This window comes from Somniosus microcephalus, chromosome 4 (genome assembly GCF_052327205.1).
Source record: "Somniosus microcephalus isolate GS21.2 chromosome 4, FLI_Smic_1.0, whole genome shotgun sequence".
Taxonomy (NCBI): Eukaryota; Metazoa; Chordata; class Chondrichthyes; order Squaliformes; family Somniosidae; genus Somniosus; species Somniosus microcephalus.
This window is the reverse complement of record NC_140990.1, coordinates 59,187,036-59,212,151: the sequence shown is the minus strand read 5'-3', so window position 1 is coordinate 59,212,151 and position 25,116 is coordinate 59,187,036. Positions and strand designations below refer to the sequence as shown.

The window sequence follows — 25,116 nt, the reverse complement described above, 5'->3', positions numbered from 1 at the left end:
TCCTGGAAACACGCTGCAGGTCCTTCTTTATCTGGGGATCAAATGTCTGTTGTATAATTGTACCAGCAGTTAACAGGCTCCTGTGAACTCCTCCGTCTGCTATTTTAATGCAGACTTTAACCAATTTATATTTTAACCTGCCTTAAAATGGTAGACTCAGGACTGTCATATAAACACTATAAATCTTCACAGAATAATTACCAGTAATTTTTAGACTGGAATCTTAAACCTGCCGTTTCACTTTCAGTCAGGAACAGATCGCAGTTTTACACAAATCTCTGATTTGACAGCATGTTTCCAGCATTCACCGTTGTTCTTCCTGACTCCAAACACAGTTGTAAAGGAGCCTTCTGTTCCGTGCCGAGGAGCTCTGAACCATGGAAGAGCGCGGCTGGGACACATTTCTTACAGGCCTCAAGATTACCCACACGGGGACTTTGCTGTCAGTGAAGAGAGACGAGAAAGACCAAAGTGCCGTTTGCCCCTCTCAGTGTGGCCCTGAAGGACTGTGTCCAGGCTGAAGTTCTGTTCCCGCCGTACGATCCTCCCCCAGATTGTCCTTTCTGAGCTCCAGCCAGGTGATGCTAAGCACTCAGGTGAGAAGACAAAAATCTACAAAAATGCATTGAAAACAAAGCTGACACATATCCAGAATAATAAACTCCAGCCTAGTTGTAGGGGTCATTAACCTCAGCAGAAATAAATCCCAACTGTCAGAATGAACATGGTTCAGTCCTGGATGTGATTAACAGCAGCAATAACAGCAGAATCCAACCCCTGCAGTGAATTGTGAACTCGCTGGTGTCTCAGCAGGGTGGATGACTGAGTGAATCCCTTCCCACACACGGAGCAGGTGAACGGCCAATCCCCAGTGTGAGTGCATTCGTGTTATATCAGTTTCCTTTTGCTTTTAAAGCTCTTCTTCAGTCAGAACATTTAAAAGGTCTCTCATCAGTGTGAACAAGTTGATGATCAGTGAGGTGGGATTAGCGAGTGAATCCTTTCCCACACACGGAGCAGGTGAACGTCTTCTCTCCAGTGTGAGTGCGCTGGTGTACAGTGAGTTCAGATGACTGCCTGAAATCAGTCCCAGTGAGAGCACCTGAACAGTCTCTCATCAGTGTGAACACGTTGATGGCATGTCAGTTCCCCAGAACTTTTATAGCACTTCCCGCAGTCCGAGCATTTAAAAGTTCTCTCGTTAGTGTGAACTCGCTGGTGCCTCAGCAGGTGGGATGAACGAGTGAATCCCTTCCCACAGTTGGGGCAGGTGAACGGCCTCTCGTCAGTGTGAACTCGCTGGTGTGTCAGCAGGTTGGATGAATTAGTGAATCCCTTCCCACACTCGGGGCAGGTGAACGGCCTCTCCCCGGTGTGAGTGCGTTGGTGTTTCAGCAGACCATTTGCACTTTTAAAGCTCAGCTTACACTTAGAACAATTAAAAGGTCTCTTATCAGAGTGAACAAGTTGGTGTTTCAGCAGGTTAGATGACTGAGTGAATCTCTTCCCACACATGGAGCAGGTGAACGGTCTCTGCCCAGTGTGAACTCGCTGGTGTTGCAGCAGTGTGGATAAATGAGTGAATCCATTTCTACACATGGAGCAGGGGAACGGCGTGTCTCCAGTGTGAACTCGCTGGTGTCTGATCAGGTAGGATGATTGAGTGAATCCCTTCCCACACACGGAGCAGGTGAATGGCCTCTCCCCGGTGTGAATGCGTCAATGAGTTTCCAGGTGGAATGGGCAACGGAATCCCTTCCCACAGTCCCCACATTTCCACAGTTTCTCCATGGTGTGGGTGTCCTTGTATCCCTCCAGGATGGACGATCAGTTGAAGCCTCGTCCACACACAGAACATGTGTACGGTTTCTCCCCGCTGTGAATGGTGCGATGATTTTTCAGGCTGTGTAACTGGTTAAAGCTCTTTCCACAGTCAGTGCACTGGAACACTCTCACTTGGGTGTGTGTGTCTCGGTGCTTTTCCAGTCACACTGATGTTTGAAATCTTTTCCCACAGACAGAACAGACAAACATTTCTCCTTCCACATTCAAAGGCCGTTGATATTCAGGTCCTGATAAATTGTCTTACTCTGTCACATCTTGATGTGATGTTTGGTTTTGAGTTTCCCGTCTGCAAATCCTCACCTGTAAAAAGTTTACAAAAGTGATCACTGTAATTACAGGATAGAAATTCAGAACAGACAATTCTAGTTTCTATGGGACATTCTTTCCTCTCTTGTTCCCCCAAAGCCGTAAATCCCCATCCCTCCCTGTGCTGAAATCCAAACCCATCGCACCATCTCCAACATTTCGTTCCTCCACTCCCAGTTTTCCCCCTCCCTCTACGCTGGTTGAGTTCAGTTCTACACCCGCTGTGTGCAGAGTGAGAATAAAATCAATGAGTCAATGATTGTATCTCCTGGTCGCTGGGACCCTGAAACCCCGCCCACTCATTGTTCCTGTACCAAGATGGACGCGCATGAGCCCTGCTGCAGCTGGAACCGCTCTGTCTTTCCTCCACCAAGATGGCACCGCGTAACCCGGGCCTGTCACCGAGAAAAAGCCTCACCGCTGCCGTCTGGTGGAACACACACCGGGCCGCTGGATCTCATTCAGGCCTGAGGCCATTCTTCAACTTTATAAACCCTGCTGCGTGGCCTACCCGCAGTTTATTAATCTCCCGACCCTGCTCCCTCCGACCTGCAGCTCCGCCCGACGACCGCGCGAGGCTTTCTTTGTAAAGTCGGTGAGAGACACGTGACCCGGGCCCACGGCCTGATTGACAGGAGCTTCCGACCAATAGGGAGCGAGCGGGGTGGGGCCTCCAACCAATCGGGGAGCCTGAGGGGCGGGACTAGCGCCAGCTGATTGTCTGATCCGCAGGGCAGCGAGTTTCTCCAGTCCCTTAGTAAGATAGCAAAATACTGCAGATGTTGGAAATCCGAAATAACAACAGAAAATGCTGGAAAAACTCAGCAGGTCAGGCAACATCCGTGGAGAGAAATTTGAGTTGATGTTTCGGGTCGAACCCTTCTTCAAAACTGGAAAGAAAAGAAAATAGATCGAAGGCAGGGCTGCGATCGGACAAAAGAAGTGAAAGAAACAAAAGCAGTAAAAGAGCTAGACGAGATGGTAATAGGCTGAGATTAGGTGTAAAGTGTACTGGCAGGGCAAGAGATAGCTGCCAGGTGTGAGAGAGAAACAAAAGGAAAGGGGGTGGGGGGGAAAGGAGTGGAAAAATTACAAGAAAAAATGTAATAGGGGCCGAGGTTATGATCTGAAATTGTTGAACTCGATATTGAGTCCGGAAGGCTGCAGAGTGCCTAATCGGAAGATGAGGTGCTGTTCCTCGAAACAGCCCTTCCCCATCGCCTGGCACCTTCCCGTGCAAGCACAGGAGATGTAACACCTGCCCCTATACCTCCCCCCTTCCCACTGTCCAGGGCCCCAAACACCCCTTCCAGGTGAAACAGCGATTTACTTGTACTTCTCGCAATCTAGTATACTGTATTCGCTGCTCACGATGCGGTCTCCTCTACATTGGGGAGACCAAACGCCGATTGGGTGACCGCTTTGCAGAACACCTCTGTTCAGTCCATAAGGGTGACCCCGAGCTTCCGGTCACCTGTCATTTTAATTCACCGCTCCATTCCCACTTGGACCTCACCGTCCTTGGCCTCTTGTATTGTTCCACAGAAGCTCAACGTAAACTCGAGGAACAGCACCTCATCTTCCGATTAGGCACTCTGCAGCCTTCCGGACTCAATATCGAGTTCAACAATTTCAGATCATAACCTCGGCCCCCATTAATTTTTTTCTTGTAATTTTTCCACTCCTTTCCCCCCCCCCTTTCCTTTTGTTTCTCTCTCACACCTGGCAGCTATCTCTTGCCCTGCCAGTACACTTTACACCTAATCTCAGCCTATTACCATCTCGTCTAGCTTCGAATACCTTTTATTGTCTCTTTTACTTCTTTTGTTTCTTTCACTTCTTTTGTCCGATCGCAGCCCTGCCTTCGATCTATTTTCTTTTCTGTCCAGTTTTGAAGAAGGGTTTGACCCGAAATGTCAACTCAAATTTCTGTCCACGGATGTTGCCTGACCTGCTGAGTTTTTCCAGCATTCTCTGTTGTTATTTCTCCAGTCCCTTGTTCAGGGCCCGGGGCCAGGGGAGGCTGTGGGCCTTTATTCCCCTTATTGGACACAAGGCTCTTTGTCTCACAACACACTGGCTCAGGTTTTAATAGAGACTTTTTAAATTCATGAATAAAAGTAGATAAACCCCGTGCTTCTGTAGACCAAACATTTTAATATTTGGGAGTAAAAGTACAAGTTTTTTTCCCTCTGGGGAATTTATTATTAGTTTCACGAAACAACAACAACCACTTGTATTTATAAAGCGCCTTTAATGTAGTAAAACATCCCAAGGCTCTTCACAGGATCATTAGAAAACAAAATTTTACACCGAGCCACATAAGGAGATATTCGGGCAGATGACCAAAAGCTTGGTCAAAGAGATAAGTTTTAAGGAGCATCTTAAAGAAGGAGAGAGAGGTAGTGAGATGGAGAGGTTTAGGGAAGGAATTCCAGAGCTCAGGGCCCAGGCAGCTGAAGGCACGGCCACCAATGGTAGAGCGATTAAAATCGGGAATGCTCAAGAGGCCAGAATTAGAGGAGCGCAGATATCTCGGGGGGTTGTAGGGGCTGGAAGAGATTACAGCGATAGGGGGGGCGATGCCACGGAGGGATTTGAAAACAAGGATGAGAATTTTAAGGATGAGACGCTTGAGGAAAAGCAGGGTGTGCGGGAGGGTCAAGCCCTTATGGGACAGGGTCGCTTATTCTGTTCTGCGACAGTTACTGGGACAGACTGTATCTCCCCCTCTCCTCCACACAGGGATTTGTGGTAGTTAAAGGGACAGTGATTCTCCTTGTTCTGTGAGATTGTAATTAAAGGGACACTACTCTGAGATGGCTGCGAACTTTTAGTGCCGCCAGCCTTTCTAAAACATCTTCCTTTCTTTGAGGATCTGTGTGAACTCGCTGGTGACTCAGCAGGTGGGATGAACTCTGAAACTTCTTTACACAGTCAGAACATTTAAAGGGCCTCTCATCAGTTCTGGGGCAGGAGGGATCTGGTTAACAGTGATCACAATATCATTAGGTTTAAAGTAGTTATGGAAAGGGACAAAGAAAAATCAATGGTGAAAATCCAGCTGGAAGAGAGCCAATTTCAGTGATGTGAGAAGGGATCGAGCACAGGTGGACTGGAAACAAAGTATATCCAGGAAAACAGTGATTGACCAATGGCAGGCCTTCAAGGCTCAGATAGTTCAGGTACAAACCAAACATATTCCCATAAGGAGGAAAGACGGGGCATCCAAAGCTGGAGCTCCCGGTGACAAAGGACATCGAGGTTAGAATAAAACAGAAAAAGGAGGTTTACGACAAATGTCAGGTACAGAATACAGTCAAAAACCAGGCAGAATACAGAGAGTGCGGGGGAAAATGCAACAGGATATAAGAAGGGCAAAGAGACAATATGAGAAAAGATTAGCGGGTAACATAAAAGAGAACTTAAAAATCTTCTATAAACATATGAAAAGTAAAAGGATAGTTAAAGGAATGGTGGGGCCGATTAGTGACCAAACAGGAGCCCATCATACGGAGGCAGAGGGCGTGGCTGAGGTACTGAATGAGTACTTAGCATCTGTCTCCACAAAAGAAGAGGATGAAGTTAATGTCGCAGTAGAGGGGGAGCAGAGAAATTGGATAAAAATGGATAGAAAGGAGGTGCTAAATAGGTTGTCATCACTCAAAGTTAACAAGTCACCCGGTCCAGATGCGATGCATCCTAGATTGCTGAGGGAAGCTAGGGTGGAGATAGCAGAAGCTCCGACCACAATCTTTCCATCTCCCTCAGATATATGGGAGTGGTGCCAGAAGACTGGAGGATTGCAAATGTTACACCCTGTTTAAAAAAGGGGAGAGGGATAAACCTGGTAACTACAGGCCAATCAGTCTAATGTCAGTGGTGGGTGAACGACTAGAGACCATTGTCAAGGACAAAATTAATTCTCACTTGGAGAAGCATGGGTTAATAAGGGGCAGCCAGTATGGATTTGTTAAAGGTAAATTGTGTCTGACTAAACTGATTGAGTTTTTTGATGAAGTAACAGAGGGTTGATGAAGGTAGTGCAGTAGATGTTGTATATATGGACTTTCAAAAGGCATTTGATAAAATACCACATAAGAGACTTACTTGGAAAATAGAAGAACAGGGAATTAAAGGGCTGATGGTAATTTGGGTATAATTGGCTAAGGGAGAGGAGGCAGTGAGCAGTGCTGAGGGATGTTTTTCTGACTGGAGGGAAGTATGCAGTGGGTTCCCCCAGGGGTCGGTATTAGGACCACTGCTTTTCTTGTTATATATAACTGACCTGGACTTGGGTATAGGTGTATAATTTTGAAGTTTACGGATGATACAAAACTTGGCAACATAGTAAATAGTGAGCATAGTAGTAGCAGACTTCAGAAGGACAGAGACAGACTGTGAAATGAGCAGACACAAGTCAGATGAAATTAAATGAGGATAAGTGTGAAGTGATGCACTTTGGGAGAAACAACAGGGAGAGGCCGTATAATCTAAATGGGACTATTTTGAGGGGGTGCAAGAGCAGAGGGACCTGGGGGTCCATAGTCACAAATCTTTGAAAGTGCCACGGCAAGTTGGTGAGGCGGTTCAGAAAGCGTATGGGATACTTGGCTTTGCAAAGAGGGCCATTGAATACAAAAACAAGGAAGTTACACTGAACCTTTACAAATCACTAGTTAGGAACATAGGACAGGAGGAGGCCATTCAGCCCCTCGAGCTTGTTCCGCCATTCAATGAGATCATGGCTGATCTGCGACCTAACTCCATACACCCGCCTTTGGCCCATATCCCTTAATACCTTTGGGTAACAAAAACCTATCAATCTCAGATTTAAAATTAACAATTGATCTCGCATCAATTGCCGTTTGCGGAAGAGAGTTCCAAACTTCTACCACCCTTTGTGTGTAGAAGTGTTTCCTAATGTCACTCCTGAAAGGTCTGGCTCTAATTTTTAGACTATGCCCCCAGTCCTAGAATCCCCAACCAGCGGAAATAGTTTCTCTCTATCTACCCTATCTGTTCCCTTAATATCCTGAAAACTTCGATCAGATCACACCTTAACCTTCTAAATTCCAGGGAATACAACCCTAATTTGTGTAATCCCTCCCCGTAACTTAACCCTTGAAGTCCGGGTATCATTCTGGTAAACCTACGCTGCACTCCCTCCAAGGCCAATATATCCTTCCTAAGGTGTGGTGCCCGGAACTGCTCACAGTACTCCAGGTGTGGTCTAACCAGGGTTTTGTACAGCTGCAGAGTTTTGGCCTCAGCTGGAGTCTTGTGTACAGTTCTGGGCACCACACTTTAGGAAGGATGTCAAGGCCTTGGAGAGGGTACAGAGGAGGTTGACCAGGATGGTACCAGGGATGAGGGACTTCAGTTATGTGGAGAGATTGGAGAAGCTGGGATTGTTCCCCTTAGAGCAGAGAAGGTTAAGAGGAGACCTAATAGAGGTGTTCAAAATGATGAGGGGTTTTGATCGAGCAAGTAGGGAGAAACTGTTCACTCTGGCAAGTGGGTCAGTAACCAAAGGTCACAGATTTAAAATAGTTGCTAAAAGAACTAGAGGGGAATGAGGAGAATTGTTTTCACACAGAAGGTTGTTCAGATCTGGAACGCACCATCTGAAAGGATGCTGGAATCAGGTTCCACAGGAACTTTCAAACAGTAATTGGACATGTACTTGAAGAGGACTAGTTTGCAGAGTTCTGGGGATAAAGCTGGGGTTTGGGACTAAATTGGACAGCTCTTTCAAAGAGCCGGCACAGACACGATGGGCCGAATCACCACCTTCTGTGCTGTTAGATTCGATGATCAGTGTGAAGACGCTGGTGTCTCTTAAGGCTCTTAGAGCTTTTAAAGCTCTTCCCACAGTCAGAACATTTAAAGGGTCTCTCGTCAGTGTGAACAAGCTGGTGTGACAGGAGGGTGGATGACACAGTGAATCCCTTCCCACACATGGGGCAGGTGAACGGCCTCTCCCCAGTGTGTAGGTGTTGGTGTCGCTTCAGCTCCCAGGAGCTTTTAAAGCTCTTCCCACAGTCAGAACATTTAAAGGGTCTCTCGTCAGTGTGAACTCGCTGGTGCACCAGCAGGTTGGTGGGCTGAACGAATCCCTTCCCACACATGGAGCAGGTGAATGGTCTCTCTCCAGTGTGAACTTGCTGATGTGCCAGCAGGTGGGATGACTGAGTGAATCCCTTCCCACACACAGAGCAGGTGAATGGCCTCTCCGCAGTGTGAACAAGCTGGTGTCCCTTCAGATCCCTGGAGCTTTTAAAGCTCTTCCCACAGTCAGAACATGTAAATGGTCGCTCATCTGTGTGAACAAGCTGGTGTTCCTTCAGATACTGGGGACTTTTAAAGCTCTTCCCACAGTCAGGACACTGAAATGGTCTCTCGTCAGTGTGAACAAGCTGGTGTCGCTTCAGTTCCCCGGGGCTTTTAAAGCTCTTCCCACAGTCAGAACATTGAAATGGTCTCTCCCCAGTGTGAACAAGCTGATGTCCCTTCAGTTCCCTGGGGCTTTTAAAGCTCTTCCCACAGCCAGGACACTGAAATGGTCTCTCATCAGTGTGAACAAGCTGGTGTCCCTTCAGTTCCCCGGGGCTTTTAAAGCTCTTCCCACAGTCAGAACAGTTAAACAGTCTCTCATCAGTGTGAACTCGCTGGTGTGTCTGCAGGTGGGATGAACAAAAAAATCCCTTTCCACACATGGAGCAGGTGAACGGACTGTCCCTGGTGCGACTGCGCCATTGAACTTCCAATGCAGACGGGGAACTGAATCCCTTCCCGCCATCCCCACCTTTACCAGGTTTCTCCCCGGTGTGACGGTGCACGTGTCTCGCCAGGTCAGGCAATTGGTTGAATCCGCATCCACACACCGAACACGTGTGCAGTTTGTCAACGCTGCGATCGCTGCTTTCTCCTTCCATGTGCAAAGGCCGATGATATTCAGGTCCTGATGAATTGAGCAACTCTGTCAGATTTTGACGTGAGGTTTGGTCTGAGCTTCCCGCCTGTAGCTGCTCCACTTCTATAACCCTGTAAATTGAGTTCAGAAAAGGATCAGAGGCAAACTATTGTTTAATTTTCCTCTTTCCGACCCTAGGGGCAGTGAAGCTGATTTTCAGGCCCAAGCTGCTGCACAGGTTGGTTGAAAGAATCAGCAGTAATGGCGGCTGCAATACCCACAAGCCCCCATGCTCCAGAAAGCACTCTGTTGACTCTGAGTCCCGCGCATGTGCTCATGGCCCCCGCGCTCTCCCTCCTGCTCCACAATCGCCCGTCCCGATCGGTCCGCAAAAAGTTGGTGGTGGGTTTTGGGGTGCTGTTTTCAGGTTTCAGGGCCTTTTTGGCCCACAAAAAACAGCCAGATGACCGCTGAGGGGGCCGGAGACGGACCCCTCAGAGGACAGTGTTCCCAAGAGGAATTTAATTAGGTAAGAAACTGTGGTTGGAAGGGAAAGAAAAAGGCCCAAAGATTTGGGCCGGGTCCCCAGGAGGTTTGGAAAAGAAAACACGGTGGTGGTTCAGTGCGAGGATAAGGAGATAGGAGCTTGGGATATTATCCAAGTGGTATATGAGGACTGTGGCGAGGGAAGCTGCTTTGCCTGCCGACCAAAGCCGAATGTTGGGTTCGAGGTGACGGTCAGTGGCCGAGAGGAGGTGGAAAGACTTTTACTCAGTCTGAAAGTTGGCGATAAGTTCTTGGAGGTATCTCTGCTATATTCGGAAGAGGTGGTGGTCTCATTCTTAAACTTGCCAGTTTATATTGAGGACGATGTGCTAATCAAAAAGTTAGAGTCGTGGGACATTAAAATTTGCTCAGCAATAAAGAGGAGGTACTATCCAGGAACACGGGTAGCAGATGGAACCCGTTACGTAAAGGTGCGGTTCCCAGAGGTGGTGAGGTCATTACCGTACAGCATGAAATTTGAGACACTGGAAGGAGTGCAGTACTTTCGAGTACTGCATGATAACCAAGTGAAGGTTTGCTATTATTGTCTTGGACACGACCATCTTGTAAGAAACTGTCCAGACTTGCACTGTTATAATTGCGGCAAGTCTGGACACATCGCTCGGAGCTGCAAGGCAGCGAGCTGTGGGGTGTGTCACAAAGGCCCCACCCGCTGTGAGTGTGAGGCAGAAGAAAGCTCTATGAGTGATGAGGAGATGGGAGAAGGAGCAGGAGGTGTGAGTGGAACGGCTGGAGGAGCGGAGCAGTCGGAGGACATAGCTGGTAAATTGAAGGAGAAAAGAGCACAGGAAGAGGCAGAAAACTGCGGAGCAGAGAACAGGATGGAGATGGTGGAAAACACACCAAGTACAGTGGAAAAGAACAAAGACAGCAGCGGGCAGCAAGGGTTGAGTGCAGACTCGAGCCTTAATACGGTTCAGTTCTCCCTAAAGAATCTGATGTCCACGGGGGGAGAGGAGGCGGGAGCGGGGTGCATGGTAAACGTAAGTACTCCAAAGAAAGACGAGGAGTTGGACATCTCGATGAGCAGGAGGGGGCAAGACAAGGAGAGGGTGCAAGAGGCAGGAGCCTAAAAGGGGCAGCAGGACGAGAGCGGCGAGACAAAGACGCCAGAAGGGAACAATATAGGTGTGCCATTGTCCCAGGGAGCAAGGGTCAGAGGTGGAGATGAGGTCGAAGGGAGCGGCACTGTTGGAAAAACTGCGATAGCAGGAAGACCCTCTATGGGAGGTGATGTATCTGACGGGGAGCAGGATTATGTATCTGACGGGGAGCAGGCACAGAGGGTTGCAGAAGAGCTTGAGAGTGAGGAATTAGAGGGGGACAGAGACATGGAAGTTCGGGATGGGGTGTCATCATGTGGAAAGGGAAAGGTTAGTGAGGGGCAGAAGGAGGGAGAAAGGGCAGCTCCTTGGTCCAAACTTAATGCAAGGAAGAGGCTGAAACAGCAGGGAAGGTTCAAACAGGAGGTGAAAAGGAGTCGGAGGCTGCAGGAAAAAGCAACAGCTGGCCGAAAAGTTGGGAAGGAGCATGTGAGGAGGGAAGGGCCAGAGATTAAATGATGGGGAGATTATCAGGCATACTTCCCTTCTTTGGAGCCATGATTACATTGGTCTCGATTAATGTGAACGGACTGAGGGGTGAGAGGAAATTGCAACAGTTGTTGCAGGGTTTTAAAGGCACGGACTTGTTGTGTCTGCAAGATACCTTTTGGGATGAGGATATTCTAGAAAGAGTTCAGAAGGTTTGGAAGGGAGAGGTGTTTGCAAGTTATGCATCAATAACCGTAGAGGGGTGGCTGTTTTGGTGAGTCCGTCCATAAAGGAGAATGTTGCCTTGGTGGACAAGGACGCTGAGGGGAGATTTTTATGGCTAAGGGTAAAAATGGAGGGATTTAATTGCGATCTCTTTAATATCTATGCACCGAACGACCATTGCAAGCGTCGCGAGTTTTTTCGGGGGTTATTCACTGAAGTGGCAGAGGTGGAAAATCCTTGTATAGTGGGGGATTTTAATGTATTTTTATCTCGGATGGACATTTCAGCCCAGATGACCTTTAAGGATGTTAACTCCAGAGGGATGATTGTAAAAATGATAGCAAATTTAAATGTGAGAGACTTATGGAGGGACCGGAACCCCATAAAAAGGGATTTCTCCAGATCAGGTTGGGTGGGTGATGTTTTAAAACAGAGCCGAATAGATTTTGTGTTAATGCGGGAAGGGTTAAGTTCTGAGGTGATGGAGATTTATTATAAAAAAGTATTTTTTAGCGATGGTTCTTAGAATTAGGAACAGCAGAGTTAAGATCGGTTCAGGGGTGTGGATTTTAGACAATCAATACCTGAAAGAAATTGCTTATAAAGAAGGGATTATAAATAAAATAAAGAATGCTCAGAAGGAACCTTTGTTCTTGAAAGAAAGAAGAGTTTGGTGGGACAATTTCAAATATGAGGTAAATGTTTTTTCGGTATGTTATGGGAAAAAGAGAGCGGCAGCTAACCGGAGTCGAGAAGAGAATATAAACAAAAGGTTTACGGATGTCTGTAAAGCAGTTGACGGAGGGGATAAGGGAGCAGGGACTAAGTTCCGGGTGCTAAAGGAAGACTGGAAATTATTGCAAGCTGAAAAATGCAAGGGGGCCATTCTCCGTGCAAAGGCTAGAGATGCATTGGAGGGCGAAAGGTGCACTAGATATTTTCTAGAGCAAGAGAAGCTGTGACAGAGATTATCGTTAATTGAAGAGTTGAAGGTTGGGGAGAAGATCATTCATGAAAGTGGGGAGATTTTAGAGGCGGCTAGCAGCTTTTATCAAGAGTTATATACAAAAGAAGACATTTCCAATTTGGCGATGGAGAAGGTTACTGCTTTTATTGAAGAGGGTTTAAAGGAGGATGAGAGAAGCATGTGTGACAAAGAAGTAGGATTAGCGGAAATAAAAGTAGCAATAAGTGGAATGAAGGGGGGGAAAAGCCCAGGGTCCGATGGACTAAGTGCAGAATTTTATAAAGAATTTTTCGAGATTTTAAGTCCATTGCTCTTAGAAGTTTTTAAGGAAATTAAAATTGAGGGAAGCCTGGCCCCATCTATGAGGAGAGGTATCATAAGCTTAGCTTATATAAAAATAAAGGGGATAGACTGGATCTGAAGAATTGGAGGCCCATCACATTATTAAATGTAGATTATAAGATTTTGGCGAGGGTTATGGCAAATCGTTTGAAGGAGGTGTTGCTGCAGATAGTTTTGCCCTCTCAGTCCTATGGAGTCATAGGCCGGGACATCGCAGACTCTGTGGTCTCAATCCGAGATGCAACAGAGCTCATGGAAGAGAGTGGGAGGGAGGCTTATGTATTAAAGATAGATCAAGAGAAAGCCTTTGATAGGGTCTCTCATGAGTTTTTATTGAAGGTTTTGGAAGCATTTGGTTTCAAGGAGAATTTCATTCAGTGGATAAGGATTTTTTATTCAAACATATTTAGCTGTGTTAAATGTAATGGTTTTTTATCCAAGTATTTTCTGATACAGAGATCAGTGAGACAGGGTTGTCCTCTGTCCCCATTGCTGTACACACTGTTAGCAGAACCATTAGGTTACATGATGCAAAAGAAACAAGGTGTAGTTGGGATTGTGGTCCCCAGTTCTGGGCTGGTGTTGGTGATACACCAATATGCAGATGACACAACCTTAACATTGAGAAATGGGGAGTCAGTGAGAAAAGCTATGGAGGTAGTGGAGGAATATTGTAGAGCTTCAGGAGCCAGAGTGAATTATAGTAAGTCCCAATGCCTGGTTGCAGGAACGGGTAGGGGCAATGGTTGGGGGAAAGTCCCTTTAAGGTGGTGGAGGTTTTGGAAGTTCTGGGGGTGCATATGGGGTGCAAGAAAGACAGGGATGAAGTGGATCAATTAAATTGGGAACCGAAGGTTATGAAAATTAAAAAGATTTTGGGAAGATGGGAAAGAAGGTGGTTGAAAGCGCAAGGAAGAGCGACAGTGGTGTCTACTCTCCTGCTATCTAAGCTATGGTACTTATTGCGGAGGTTTTTATGGGACGGGAAACCAGCCTTGGTGGCTTACAATACCATCATTGGACGGTGAAATCAGGGAGGGCTCAATTTCCCAGATATTGATTTGAAGAAGAAATCCTTTAGAATCAAATAGGTGAAGAGATTTCTTCAGAAGTCAAATACAGGAAAAGTTCTGATATCCGGCACCGACGGGACCGAGCTGCTGCCGATCTATCAAAACTTCCGGATAGACCAGCGCTAATGTTGAAGGACACGGAGGTTTAAATCTCCGTATCTGACAACACACTGTTGCTTAGCAACAGCTTGTAAACACTCGACCCGTACCTTGGAAGCGTCTCTGAAGCTGTTGCTAAGCTACAGAGACGCTTTCCAGAGCCTGACTGTTAAAAAAATGCTAGGAGAAGAAAAAAAACCTAACCAAAATGGCTGCTGATTTCTGCCGTTAGATCGAGGTTTCCGGATAAACCAGAGTTTCCTGTACAAGTTTTTGGAAGAGTTGTTTTGAGCATTTATTAAAACGAAGTGGGATAGGAGAGCAGCGGATATTGTATATGGAATACAGTATGTTTTTGAAATTGATTAAACTTCTCCCTAGGTTTTATAAGGGGGTTGTAGAGACTTGGGCCCAATTTTTAAAAAGTGTGCAGTTTATGCCCAAGGGGACTGAGGAATTTTTAGAACAGCCCTTATTTTTGAACAGGTGGGTCAACATCGAAGGAGAGGTTTTATTTAATCAAGCTTTTATAAAAGCTGGTATTATATGTGTGAAAGATGTATTATACGAGGTAATTCTAGGTTGGTTGCCGGAAGCGATAGTGAGGGACATGGTGTGGGAGGAGGATCAGGAGGTAGAGGAAAAAGCAATAGGGATCATGTATGAGAAGATTGTGAGGGCAATGCCACAGGATTGGATGGAAGAAATAAATGCGGAAATCTCCAAAGGAAGTAAAATGCGTCCCGCTTTTCCAAGCTTTCTGCTGGAGAAAGGGGGAGAGTTGGTCCAATTTGACAACTGTAATACTCGAGATTTCTATGAGGTATTTAGAGAATGGAGATTCAAGACACCTGCTGGTCAGGAGTTTTGGCAGAGTATATACCCACAGCTGGACTTCAACAGGATTTGGAAGGGAGTGTGGGCAAATTTTAAATGTCCAGAGTGGATTGAACTGGATTTCAAATTGGTTCATAACCGGATTTTTACCATGACGGTCTTGTGCAAGATTGGACGAGTGGAGGCGGTAACTTGCCCAGTGTGTGGGACACAGGATGAGACTCTGTCCCATTTACTGGTGTTATGTCCGCAGTTAAATTACTTTAAGTGCTATGTTCGACAGTTGTGTGAAGCTTTTTTGCTGGGTGGGGACCAAAGAGCGAGAATGGGAATCCCGTGGGACTCAATTTTGAGATGGGGATTGCAGGAGAGTCTGCCCGAGTCTAATGGAGCGGCAATTAATTTAATGTTCAGTTTGGCTAGATTCGTGATTGTGCAAAGAAGGAATGTTCTGTTTTTTTAAGGGGAGGAGAATCAATCCAGAAGAGTATTTTAAATATAAGCTAAAAGATCATTATAAGGCTCTGTGGATGTTTTATTCAGAAAGGAATTTAAAGATTGTACTTTAAAAATTGATTGTAAAATACTATCGATTAATATATGTTACAGGAGACAAATTAAACTTCAGGTTTTGATGTTAAAATGTGGTGGCGGAATGGCTGTGCAGAGCGGCGGAATTGATTTGTATGATACAATGAAATGATCACGATGTTGTAAATGTTCTTAATGTTCAATAAAGTATATTAATAAAAACACTCGCCTCTGAGTCAGAATAGTTGTGGGTTCAAATCCCACTCCAGGGACTTTGAGCACCAAAATCCAGGCTGACACTCCAGTGCAGTGCTGAGAGAGTGCTGCACTGTCGGAGGGCAGTGCCGTCTTCCCGTTTCTCAGAAGAGCAGGGGAGCGATCCCCGTGTCCTGGACAATCTTTATCCTCAGTCTTGCTGTGCGCTAATTGGCTGCCGAGTTTACAACAGTGACGTCACTTCATTGGCGGTTTGGGCCGAGTCCGGAACATCGACCCCTCCCGGTCACCAATTGTAATAACCGCGCATGCCCAGAGGAGACCAACCCCCTCCCCCACTCGGAGCTGCGCATGCGCATTCGCATCCTGTCGGACGGAGTCGGCGCGGGGCATTCCGGGGAAAGGCCTTGGTGTCGGTTCCAGAGTCGCGATCGGTGACGCAAAGTGAGTTTTCTCCGCTCCGATTGAGTGGAGAATCGCGCGGGGTGGGGGGAGGGGTGGATCGGGAGAGAATAAAGAGAAATAGAAAAACCTGAGAGTCCGCGAGCCCCGGACCGAACGGCGTCAGTTGGACGGTTTACGTGACCTCCTCGGGACACGTGATCCGGGCCCACGGCCTGATTGACGGGAGCTTCCGACAAATAGGGAGCGAGCAGGGCGGGGCTGGAGGAGTGAGCCGGCGGTGGGTCCTCCAACCAATCGGGGAGTCCGAGAGGCGGGACTAGAGCCGGCCGATTGTCTGATCCGCAGGGCAGCGAGTTTCTTCAGTCCCTTGTTCAGGGCCCGGGGCCAGGGGAGGCTGTGGGCCTTTATTCCCCTTATTGGACACAAGGCTCTTTGTTTCACAACACACTGGCTCAGGTTTTAATAGAAACGTTTTAAATTCATCAATAAAAGCAGATAAAACCCGTGCTTCTGTGGCACAAACTTTCTAATATTTTATAGAATCATAGAATGTTTACAGCACAGAAGGAGGCCATTCGGCCCGTCGAGCCCGTGCCGGTTCTCTGCAAGACCACTTCAGCGAGTCCCACTCCCCGCCCTTTCCCCGTAACCCTGCAAATTTCTTTAATTCAGGTACTTATCCAATTCCCTTTTGAATTTTTTGAGGATGTAACTGGTAATATAGATAAGGGAGAACCAGTGGATGTGGTGTATTTGGACTTTCAGAAGGCTTTCGATAAGGTCCCACATAAGAGATTAGCGTGCAAAATTAAGGCACATGGGATTGGGGGCAAGGTATTGACTTGGATAGAGAACTGGTTGGCGGACAGAAAGCAAAGAGTTGGAATAAACAGGTCGTTTTCCGAGTGGCAGGTAGTGACTAGTGGGGTACCGCAAGGATCGGTCCTAGGACCCCAGCTGTTCACAATATATATTAATGATCTGGACGAGGGAATTGGATGTAATATCTCCAAATTTGCAGACGACACAAAGCTGGGTGGGAGGGTAAGCTGTGAGGAGGATGTCGTGAAACTCCAGTACGATTTGGACAGGTTGGGTGATTGGGCAGAAACATGGCAAATGCACTATAATGTGGATAAATGTGAGGTTATGCACTTTGGTGGCAAAAACAGGAAGGCAGGTTATTATTTGAATGGCAATAGATTGAGAGAAGGGGAAGTGCAAAGAGACCTGGGTGTTATTGTGCACCAGTCGCTGAAGGTAAGCATGCAGATGCAGCTGGCGGTTAAGAAGGCAAATGGTTTGTTGGCCTTCGTAGCAAGAGGGTTCGAGTACAGGAACAAGGATGTTTTGCTAAAGTTGTACAGGGCCTTGGTGAGACCGCACCTTGAGTATTGTGTGCAGTTTTGGTCACCTTACCTGAGGAAGGACATTCTTGCCGTGGAGGGAGTGCAGTGAAGATTCACCAGGCTGATACCTGGGATGGCAGGAATGACGTATGAGGAGAGATTGTGTCGATTGGGCTTATACTCACTGGAGTTTAGAAGATTGAGAGGGGATCTCATCGAAACCTATAAAATTCTGTCATGTCTGGACAGACTAGATGCAGGAAGGATGTTTCCGATGGCCGGGGAGTCCAGAACCAGTGGTCATAGTCTAAGGATAAGGGGATAAGCCATTTATGACTGAAATGAGGAGGAATTTCTTCACCCAGAGAGTGGTGAACCTGTGGAATTCTCTGCCACAGAGGGTGGTGGAGGCCAGTTCATTAAATATATTCACGAAAGAGTTGGATATATTTCTTGAGGCTAAAGGGATCAAGGGATATGGGGAGAAGGCAGGGACAGGGTACTGAAATTGGATGATCAGCCATGATCTCATTGAATGGCGGAGCAGGCTCGAAGAGCCGAATGGCCTACTCCTGCTCCTATCTTCTATGTTTCTATGAAAGCTGTGATAGAATCTGCCTCCACCACCCTTTCAGGCAGTGCATTCCAGATCCTAACCACTCGCTGCATAAAAAAGTTTTCCCTCGTGTCGTCTTTGGTTCTTCTGCCAATCACCTTAAATCTGTGTCCTCTGGTTCTCGACCCTTCCACCAATGGGAACAGTTTCTATCTACTCTGTCCAGAACCCTCATGATTTTGAACACCTCCATCAAATCTCCTCTCAACCTTCTCTGCTCTAAGGAGAACCACCCCAGCTTCTCGAGTCTATCCACGTAACTGAAGTCCCTTATCCTTGGAACCATTCTTGTAAATCTTTTCTGCACCCTCTCCAAGGCCTTCACATCCTTCAGAAAGTGCGGTGCCCAGAATTGGGCTCAATACTCCAGTTGAGGCCGAACCAGTGTTTTATAAAGGTTCATCATAACTTCCTTGCTCTTGGACTCTGCCTCTATTTATAAAGCCCAGGATCCCGTATGCTTTTTTAACCCTTTCTCAACCTGCCCTGCCACCTTCAATGATTTGTGCACACATACTCCCAGGTCTCTCTGTTCATGCACATAGAAACATAGAAGATAGGAGCAGGAGTAGGCCATTCGGCCCCTCGAGCCTGCTCCGCCATTTAATGAGATCATGGCTGATCATCCAAATTCAGTACCCTGTCCCTGCCTTCTCCCCGTATCCCTTGATCCCTTTAGCTTTAAGAAATATATCCAACTCCTTCTTGAATATATTTAATGAATTGGCCTCAACTGCCTTTTGTGGTAGAGAATTCCACAGGTTCACCACTCTCTGGGTGAAGAAATTCCTCCTCATTTCTGTCCTAAATGGCCTACCCCTTATCCTTAGACTGTGACCCCTGGTTCTGGACTGCCCGAACATCGGGAACATCCTTCCTGCATCTAGTCTGTCTAGTCCTGTTAGAATTTTATAAGTTTCAATGAGATCCCCTCTCATTCTTCTGAACTCCAGCGAACATAAGCCCAATGGACCCAATCTCTCCTCATACATCATTCCTGCCATCCCAAGTATCAGTCTGGTGAATCTTCGCTGCACTCCCTCCATGGCAAGAACATCCTTCCTCAGATAAGGCGACCAAAACTGCACCCACTTTAGAATTTTACCCTTTAGTTTATATTGCCTCTCATCGTTCTTCCTACCAAAATGTATCACTTCTGCTTTAAATTTCATCTGCCACGTGTCTGCCCATTCCACCAGCCTGTCTGTCCTCTTGAAGTCTATCACTATTCTCATCGTTGTTCACTGTACTTCCAAGTTTTGTGTCATCTGCATATTTTGAAACTGTGCCCTGTACACCCAAGTCTAAGTCATTAATATATATAAAGAAAAGCAGTGATCCTAGTACCGACCCCTGGGGAACACCACTGTGTACCTTCCTCCAGTCCGAAAAACAACCGTTCACCACTATTCTCTGTTTTCTGTCACTTAGCCAATTTCGTATCCATGCTGCCACTGTCCCTTTTATTCCATGGGCTTCAACTTTGCTGGCAAGCCTATTATGTGGCACTTGTCGAACGCCTTTTGGAAATCCATGTACACCACGTTAACCGCATTACCCTCATCAACCCTCTCTGTTACCTCATCAAAAAACTCAATCAGAATCAGAGCGGCCGGGCCCGGCGGACATGCAGCCAGGGCCCTGGCACCAGGAAATCCAGGGTGCAGCGCCTCCCCCATCCGAGCCGCCGCTTCCCGGTTTCACCGAGTCCAACTCGGGACAAAGGACAGGAGCCAGGCTCCCAGAATGGCCGGCGGCCCCGGGGAGCATGCGCACTCTCAGCGGGGAAATCAGCGCCTTGGATAGAGTGGTTTCTGGGGCGCAGGGAATTGTGGGTGCTGCGGCCGCCATTAGTCAGCGGCTGTCAGGAAGTTTTATTGCAGGCTGACAGAAGATAGATCCCTGGCCACCTGTGTAGGTCTTTTTGTTGCTTCAGTTTGAGCTGGAGTGGAGATGGAGGAGAAGCTGCTGGGTTTAACCCCCAGTACTTCTGAGCCCAAGAGGACCCAACAATTTCCAATGTGAGACTGTCAGGGGAGGTGGATTCTGGGGGAGATTAGGTTGTTAAACAGACACTGTCCCTACAGTGTAAAAGAGTATTGTTTTAGGAACAAGTATTTCTGTACAGACTTTTAATCAAGTTTACATCTACAGATTTTTAGAATTCATTCTTGGGATGTGGATGCCGCTTGCAAAAGCAGCATATATGGCCAATCCCCAGTTGCCCGTTGAGAAGGTGGTGGTGAGTCACTTTCTTGAACTGCTGCAGTCCGTGCGGTGAAGGTACTCCCACAATGTTGTTCGGTAAGGATTTCCAGGATTTTGACCCAGTAACAGAATCACAGAATCACAACAGTGCAGATAGAGGCCATTTCGGCCCATCGAGCCTGCACCGACACATATCCCACCCGATCCCCGTAGCCCCACGTATTTAATCCCCCTAACACTAAGGGTCAATTTATCATAGCCAATCAACCTAACCCGCACATCTTTTGGACTGTGGGAGGAAACCGGAGCACCCGGACGATGCATATGTCTAAGTCAGGATGGTGTGTGACTTCGAGGGGAACTTGGAGATGATGGTGCTTCCATGCAACAGCTGCCCTTGTCCTTCTAGGTGGTGGAGGTTGCGGGTTTGGGATGTTCTGTCAAAGTTCTGGTCGAGTTGCAGATGTATAAAGTTCCTTTCCTTCGCCCCCTCCCACTCCCACCTCTCTCTCTCTCCTCCCATAGAGTCAGAGTCATGTGTAGGCCCAGACCAGGTGGCGGATTCCCTTCCCTGAGGGACATCAGTGAACCAGTTGGATTTTTATGACAGTCCGGCAGCTTTCATGGTCACTTTTTTCCAGTGCCGACCCCACAACTGACCAGATTCATTGAGCTCAATTTCACAACCTGCCTTTGTTTTCTTGTGGGTTCTCTCTCAAGCTCCCTGTTTTAAATTAATTTTACAGGGCATTAGAAGGGGAGGATTTACAGATGGTAAGCTCAAACCAAACATCACGTCAAGATCTGACAGAGTCACTCGACTCATCGGATCTGAATATCACCAACCTCTGAACATGGAAGCAAAAATCACTGTTCACAGCGGGGAGAAACCGTACATGTGTTCTGTGTGTGGACGAGGCTTTAGCCAACCCTCTGGCCTATCGATACACCAGCGCAGTCACACTGGGGAGAGGCCGTTCACCTGCTCTGAGTGTGGGAAGGGATTCACTCAGTCATCCAACCTTCTGACACATCAGCACAGTCACACTGGGGAGAGGCCGTTCACCTGCTCTGAGTGTGGGAAGGGATTTACTAATTCATCTCACCTACTGAGACACCAGCGAATTCACACTGGGGAGAGGGCGTTCACCTGCCCTGTGTGTGGGAAGGGATTCACTAATTCATCCGACCTGCGGGAACACCAACTTGTTCACACTGATAAGAGACCTTTTAAATGTTCTGACTGTGAGAAGAGATTTAAAAGCAAAAAGCATCTGCTGAGACACCAGCGAGTTCACACTGGGGAGAGGCCATTCACCTGCCCTGAGTGTGGGAAGGGATTCACTCAGTCGTCCCACCTGCTGAATCACCAGCGTGCTCACTCTGATGAGAGACCTTTTAAATGCCTGGACTGTGGGAAGTGCTATAAAAGTTCTGGGGATCTGACGTACCATCAACGTATTCACACTGGGGAGAGGCCGTTCAGGTGCTCTCACTGCGGGACTGGGTTCAGGCTGTCATCTGAACTCACTGTCCACCAGCGCACTCACACTGGGGAGAGGCCGTTCACCTGCTTCGTATGTGGGAAGGGATTCGCTCGTTCATCCAGCCTGCTGAGACACCAGCAAGTTCACAAGTGACTGCAGGGGTTGGATTCTGCTGTTATTGCTGCTGTTAATCACATCCAGGACTGAACCATGTTCATTTTGACAGTTGGGGTTTGTTTCTGCTGATTTTGATAACTCATAACTGGGCTGGAGTTTAATATTCTGGATAGATGTCAAATAAACGAGCTTTGTTTCAAACACATTGTTGTAGATTTTCTTCTTTCCCACCTGTGTGTTTAGCATCACCTGGCTGGAGCTCAGAAAGGACAATCTGGGGGAGGATCGGACGGCGGGAACAGAACTCCAGCCTGGACACAGTCCTTCAGGGCCACACTGAGAGGGCCAAACGGCACTTTGGTCTTTCTCGTCTCTCTTCACTGACAGTAAAGTCTCCGTGCGGGTTAATCTTGAGGCGTGTGAGAAACGTGTCCCAGCCGCTCTCTGCTCCTAGGCACGGAACAGAAGGCTCCTTTATGTATCTGTATCCCAGGATCCCTCTGCTCCTCCAGCCCATTTAGACTCTTAGGGGAAAAATTTGGCGATGCCCCCTTTGGGTCGCTAACGTTCTCGGGACTAATTTTAGCCCCCCGAAAAAGTTATCGCCCCTGTGCATTAAATTCAGTGGTAGCGCCCCAGGCAGGAGGCGGGGTGCTAATGGAAGCGCTTCCCTCCCTCTTGAGGCGCTGCTAGTGAATTTCACGGCGCTTCGCGTAACAGCGCCACGCCGGTCGGCACATAGCACTGTGTCATAGCAGACCTCCCTCCCTGATTAAAGGGGAGGGGCCTAGCACTGCGCACACCGGGGCCCTGCTGGATCACCGGGGAGCGGGGTGTCGGATCAAGAGGAGCGCCGGGCTGAGCAATCGCGGCCGACACCCCGAAGAAGAAAGGGGAAGGGGGCAGGTGCTGGCAATCGGCCAAAATAAAAAGTTGCCGCCTGACACCTGCCCTTTAAGTGGCGCCGCCGCGGCTCCAAATATTACCTTTGATCCTGTCGGACATATCTTCCGGCGATAGGTCAGGGGTCACAACCCAAGGTTGCAGCCGGGGCGCTGCGCATGGCGATGACGTCATTGCCGGCAGTGCAGTGCCACGGGCCGCTACCGACTACCGCCGCCGCTAACCTCCCGCTGAATATTGCGGGAGGCGCAAAGCAAACCAATTTCACCCCCTTGTCCAAGTAGTGTGTGGCCTCCTTATTCTTCCCACCAAAACACACCACCTCACACTGATCTATAGTGAAATTCATTTGCCAATTACACGCCCATTCTGAAATTTATTAATGTCTTCTTGCATTTTGTCTTCCTCAGTATTAACTCTACCTCCCAATTTGGTGTCATCGACAAACTTTGAAATTGTTCTTCTGATTCTCGAGTCCAAATCGTTTATGAACAACAGTGGTCCCAACACCGATCCCTGTGGAACACCACTTCCCACTTTTTGCCAGTCTGAGTAGCTACTCCTAACCCCTACTCTCTGTTTTCTGTTTTGTAACCAGCTTGTTATCCATAAACAGTTTGTAAGATCGACAAGATGACCCAGGTCAGGCCGTGTGGAGTGAAGGGCCAGGCAGCAGAATGGATGGAAAGCTGGCTACAGAACAGAAATCAGAGGGTTGGAGTTAAGGGAAGTTTGTTGCGATCTTTCCATCCATTCTGCTGCCTGTCCCTTGACTCCACACGGCCTGACCGTGGTCATCTTGTAAACTGTACATACTGCAGACACAGTGCACCAGTGGTGGAGGGGGTGGATATTGAGTCCTGTGGCAGGGGCACCCTGACAGGGTCACAGACCTTTCAGCCACTGGAGAGACATGGAGAGCTGAGCTCGGCAGCATTAGTCCTGTTTTGCATCCTCCCTCCATCTCTCACCTGCTGCCTCACCCACAGTTGCCACCGCCACCCGCACATGCTCAGCTCACACTGCCCGGGTGATTGACAGGAGTTCCGGACCAATAGGAAGAGCGGGGTGGGGCTGGAGGACCAAGCGGGCGGCGGGTCCTCCAACCAATCGGAGTGTGTGAGTGGCGGGGCTTGCGGCACCCAGTGAGCGGGGCTCAGCCCGGAGCTCCCTCATTGGCTGAAACTCTGCATCATTTTCAAACCTGATTTCTCAAACTCCAGGAGAAAACTGGAGCTTTCTGTTGTGGCTTTAAACAGATGAAACCCTGTGGGGTGGAGCAAACATTGCAACATTTGGTAGTGAAATGGATTCATTCAGGACAGACAGCAGGGACTATTTCAGGAAATAACTCAGTGTAGTGAGAAAGGAAATGCAGTGGATGTGTAGATGGATTGTCAAAAGGTGTTTGATAAGGTGCCGGACAGGAGGCTTGTTGATCAAATTAAGGCTCACGGTGTTAAAGGGAGTGGGGCAGCGTGGATAGGAAGTTGGGTAAAGGGCAGAAAACAGAGAGTAGTGGCTAATAGATGTTCTTCAGACTGGAGGGATGTAAACAGTGGTGTCCCCCAGGGTCAGTGTTGGGACCACTGATCCTTAATGTAAAGAAATGATCTCGGCTTGGGTATATGAGGCACAAGAGATCGGTAACATAGTGGTAATGTCACTGGGCTAGTAATCCAGAGGCCTGGCAGAAAAGAGAGAGTAGTGGTTAATGAATGTTCAGACTGGAGATATGTGAGGTGACAGATTTTAGGAGGAAGAAAAACGTAGGAAATTTACATGAATAGGTAAAACTTTGAAAGGAATAGAGGAGCAAAGACATAGGAGTATAAGATTCTGGCTAACACCTTGCCCTATTAATTTGCGGGTTCAAGTGTCCAGTGTCACCAACTTTAATACTCTATTAAGAAGCTGATGGGTTTATATTCTATCATCTTTGGGTTAAATGTTGTGATCATCGAGATGAGCACTACAAGTCCCATCAAACTATCTCCAGTCAGCTACAGCACAGGTTAGATACAGAGTAAATCTCCCTCTACACTGTCCCATCAAACAGTCCCAGGGCAGGTACAGCACAGGTTAGATACAGAGTAAATCTCCCTCTACACTGTCCCATCAAACACTCCCAGGGCAGGTACAGCACAGGTTAGATACAGAGTAAATCTCCCTCTACACTGTCCCATCAAACAGTCCCAGGGCAGGTACAGCATGGGTTAGATACAGAGTAAAGCTCCCTCAACACTGTCCCCATAAAACACCTCCAGGGCAGGTAGAGCACGGGTTAGAGGTTGAGTAAAAATCCCTCTGTGAATGATAAGGAGGCTGTGATTCTCTAATTATTTACACAGGTGATTCCCATTACCCACATTCCCGACTATCCACCAGAATTTTCACAGGGCAAGACCTTGCAGAAGACATCATTAGATTTAAACTAATCTACTGTCTGATATAAACCAACTCCAGTCACTGACACCAATCTCCTCCTGTCTGATATAAACCAACCCCACAGTCACTGACACCAATCTCCTCCTGTCTGATATAAACCAACCCCACAGTCACTGACAACAATCTC

General features: G+C 47.6%; 1 protein-coding gene and 1 pseudogene across 1 annotated transcript; one reads left to right on the top strand and one right to left on the bottom strand.

The window, feature by feature from the left end:
• Positions 1-318: 318 nt before the first annotated feature.
• LOC147119000 (uncharacterized) lies at positions 319-9,174 on the bottom strand (annotated as a pseudogene).
• Positions 9,175-20,741: 11,567 nt separating this feature from the next.
• LOC147118999 (uncharacterized) lies at positions 20,742-21,835 on the top strand. The gene has a single exon (XM_085983733.1). It carries the CDS (start codon positions 20,889-20,891, stop codon positions 21,672-21,674), a length of 786 nt encoding a protein of 261 aa, XP_085839859.1. The 5' UTR covers positions 20,742-20,888; the 3' UTR covers positions 21,675-21,835.
• The last annotated feature ends 3,281 nt before the right edge of the window (positions 21,836-25,116 follow it).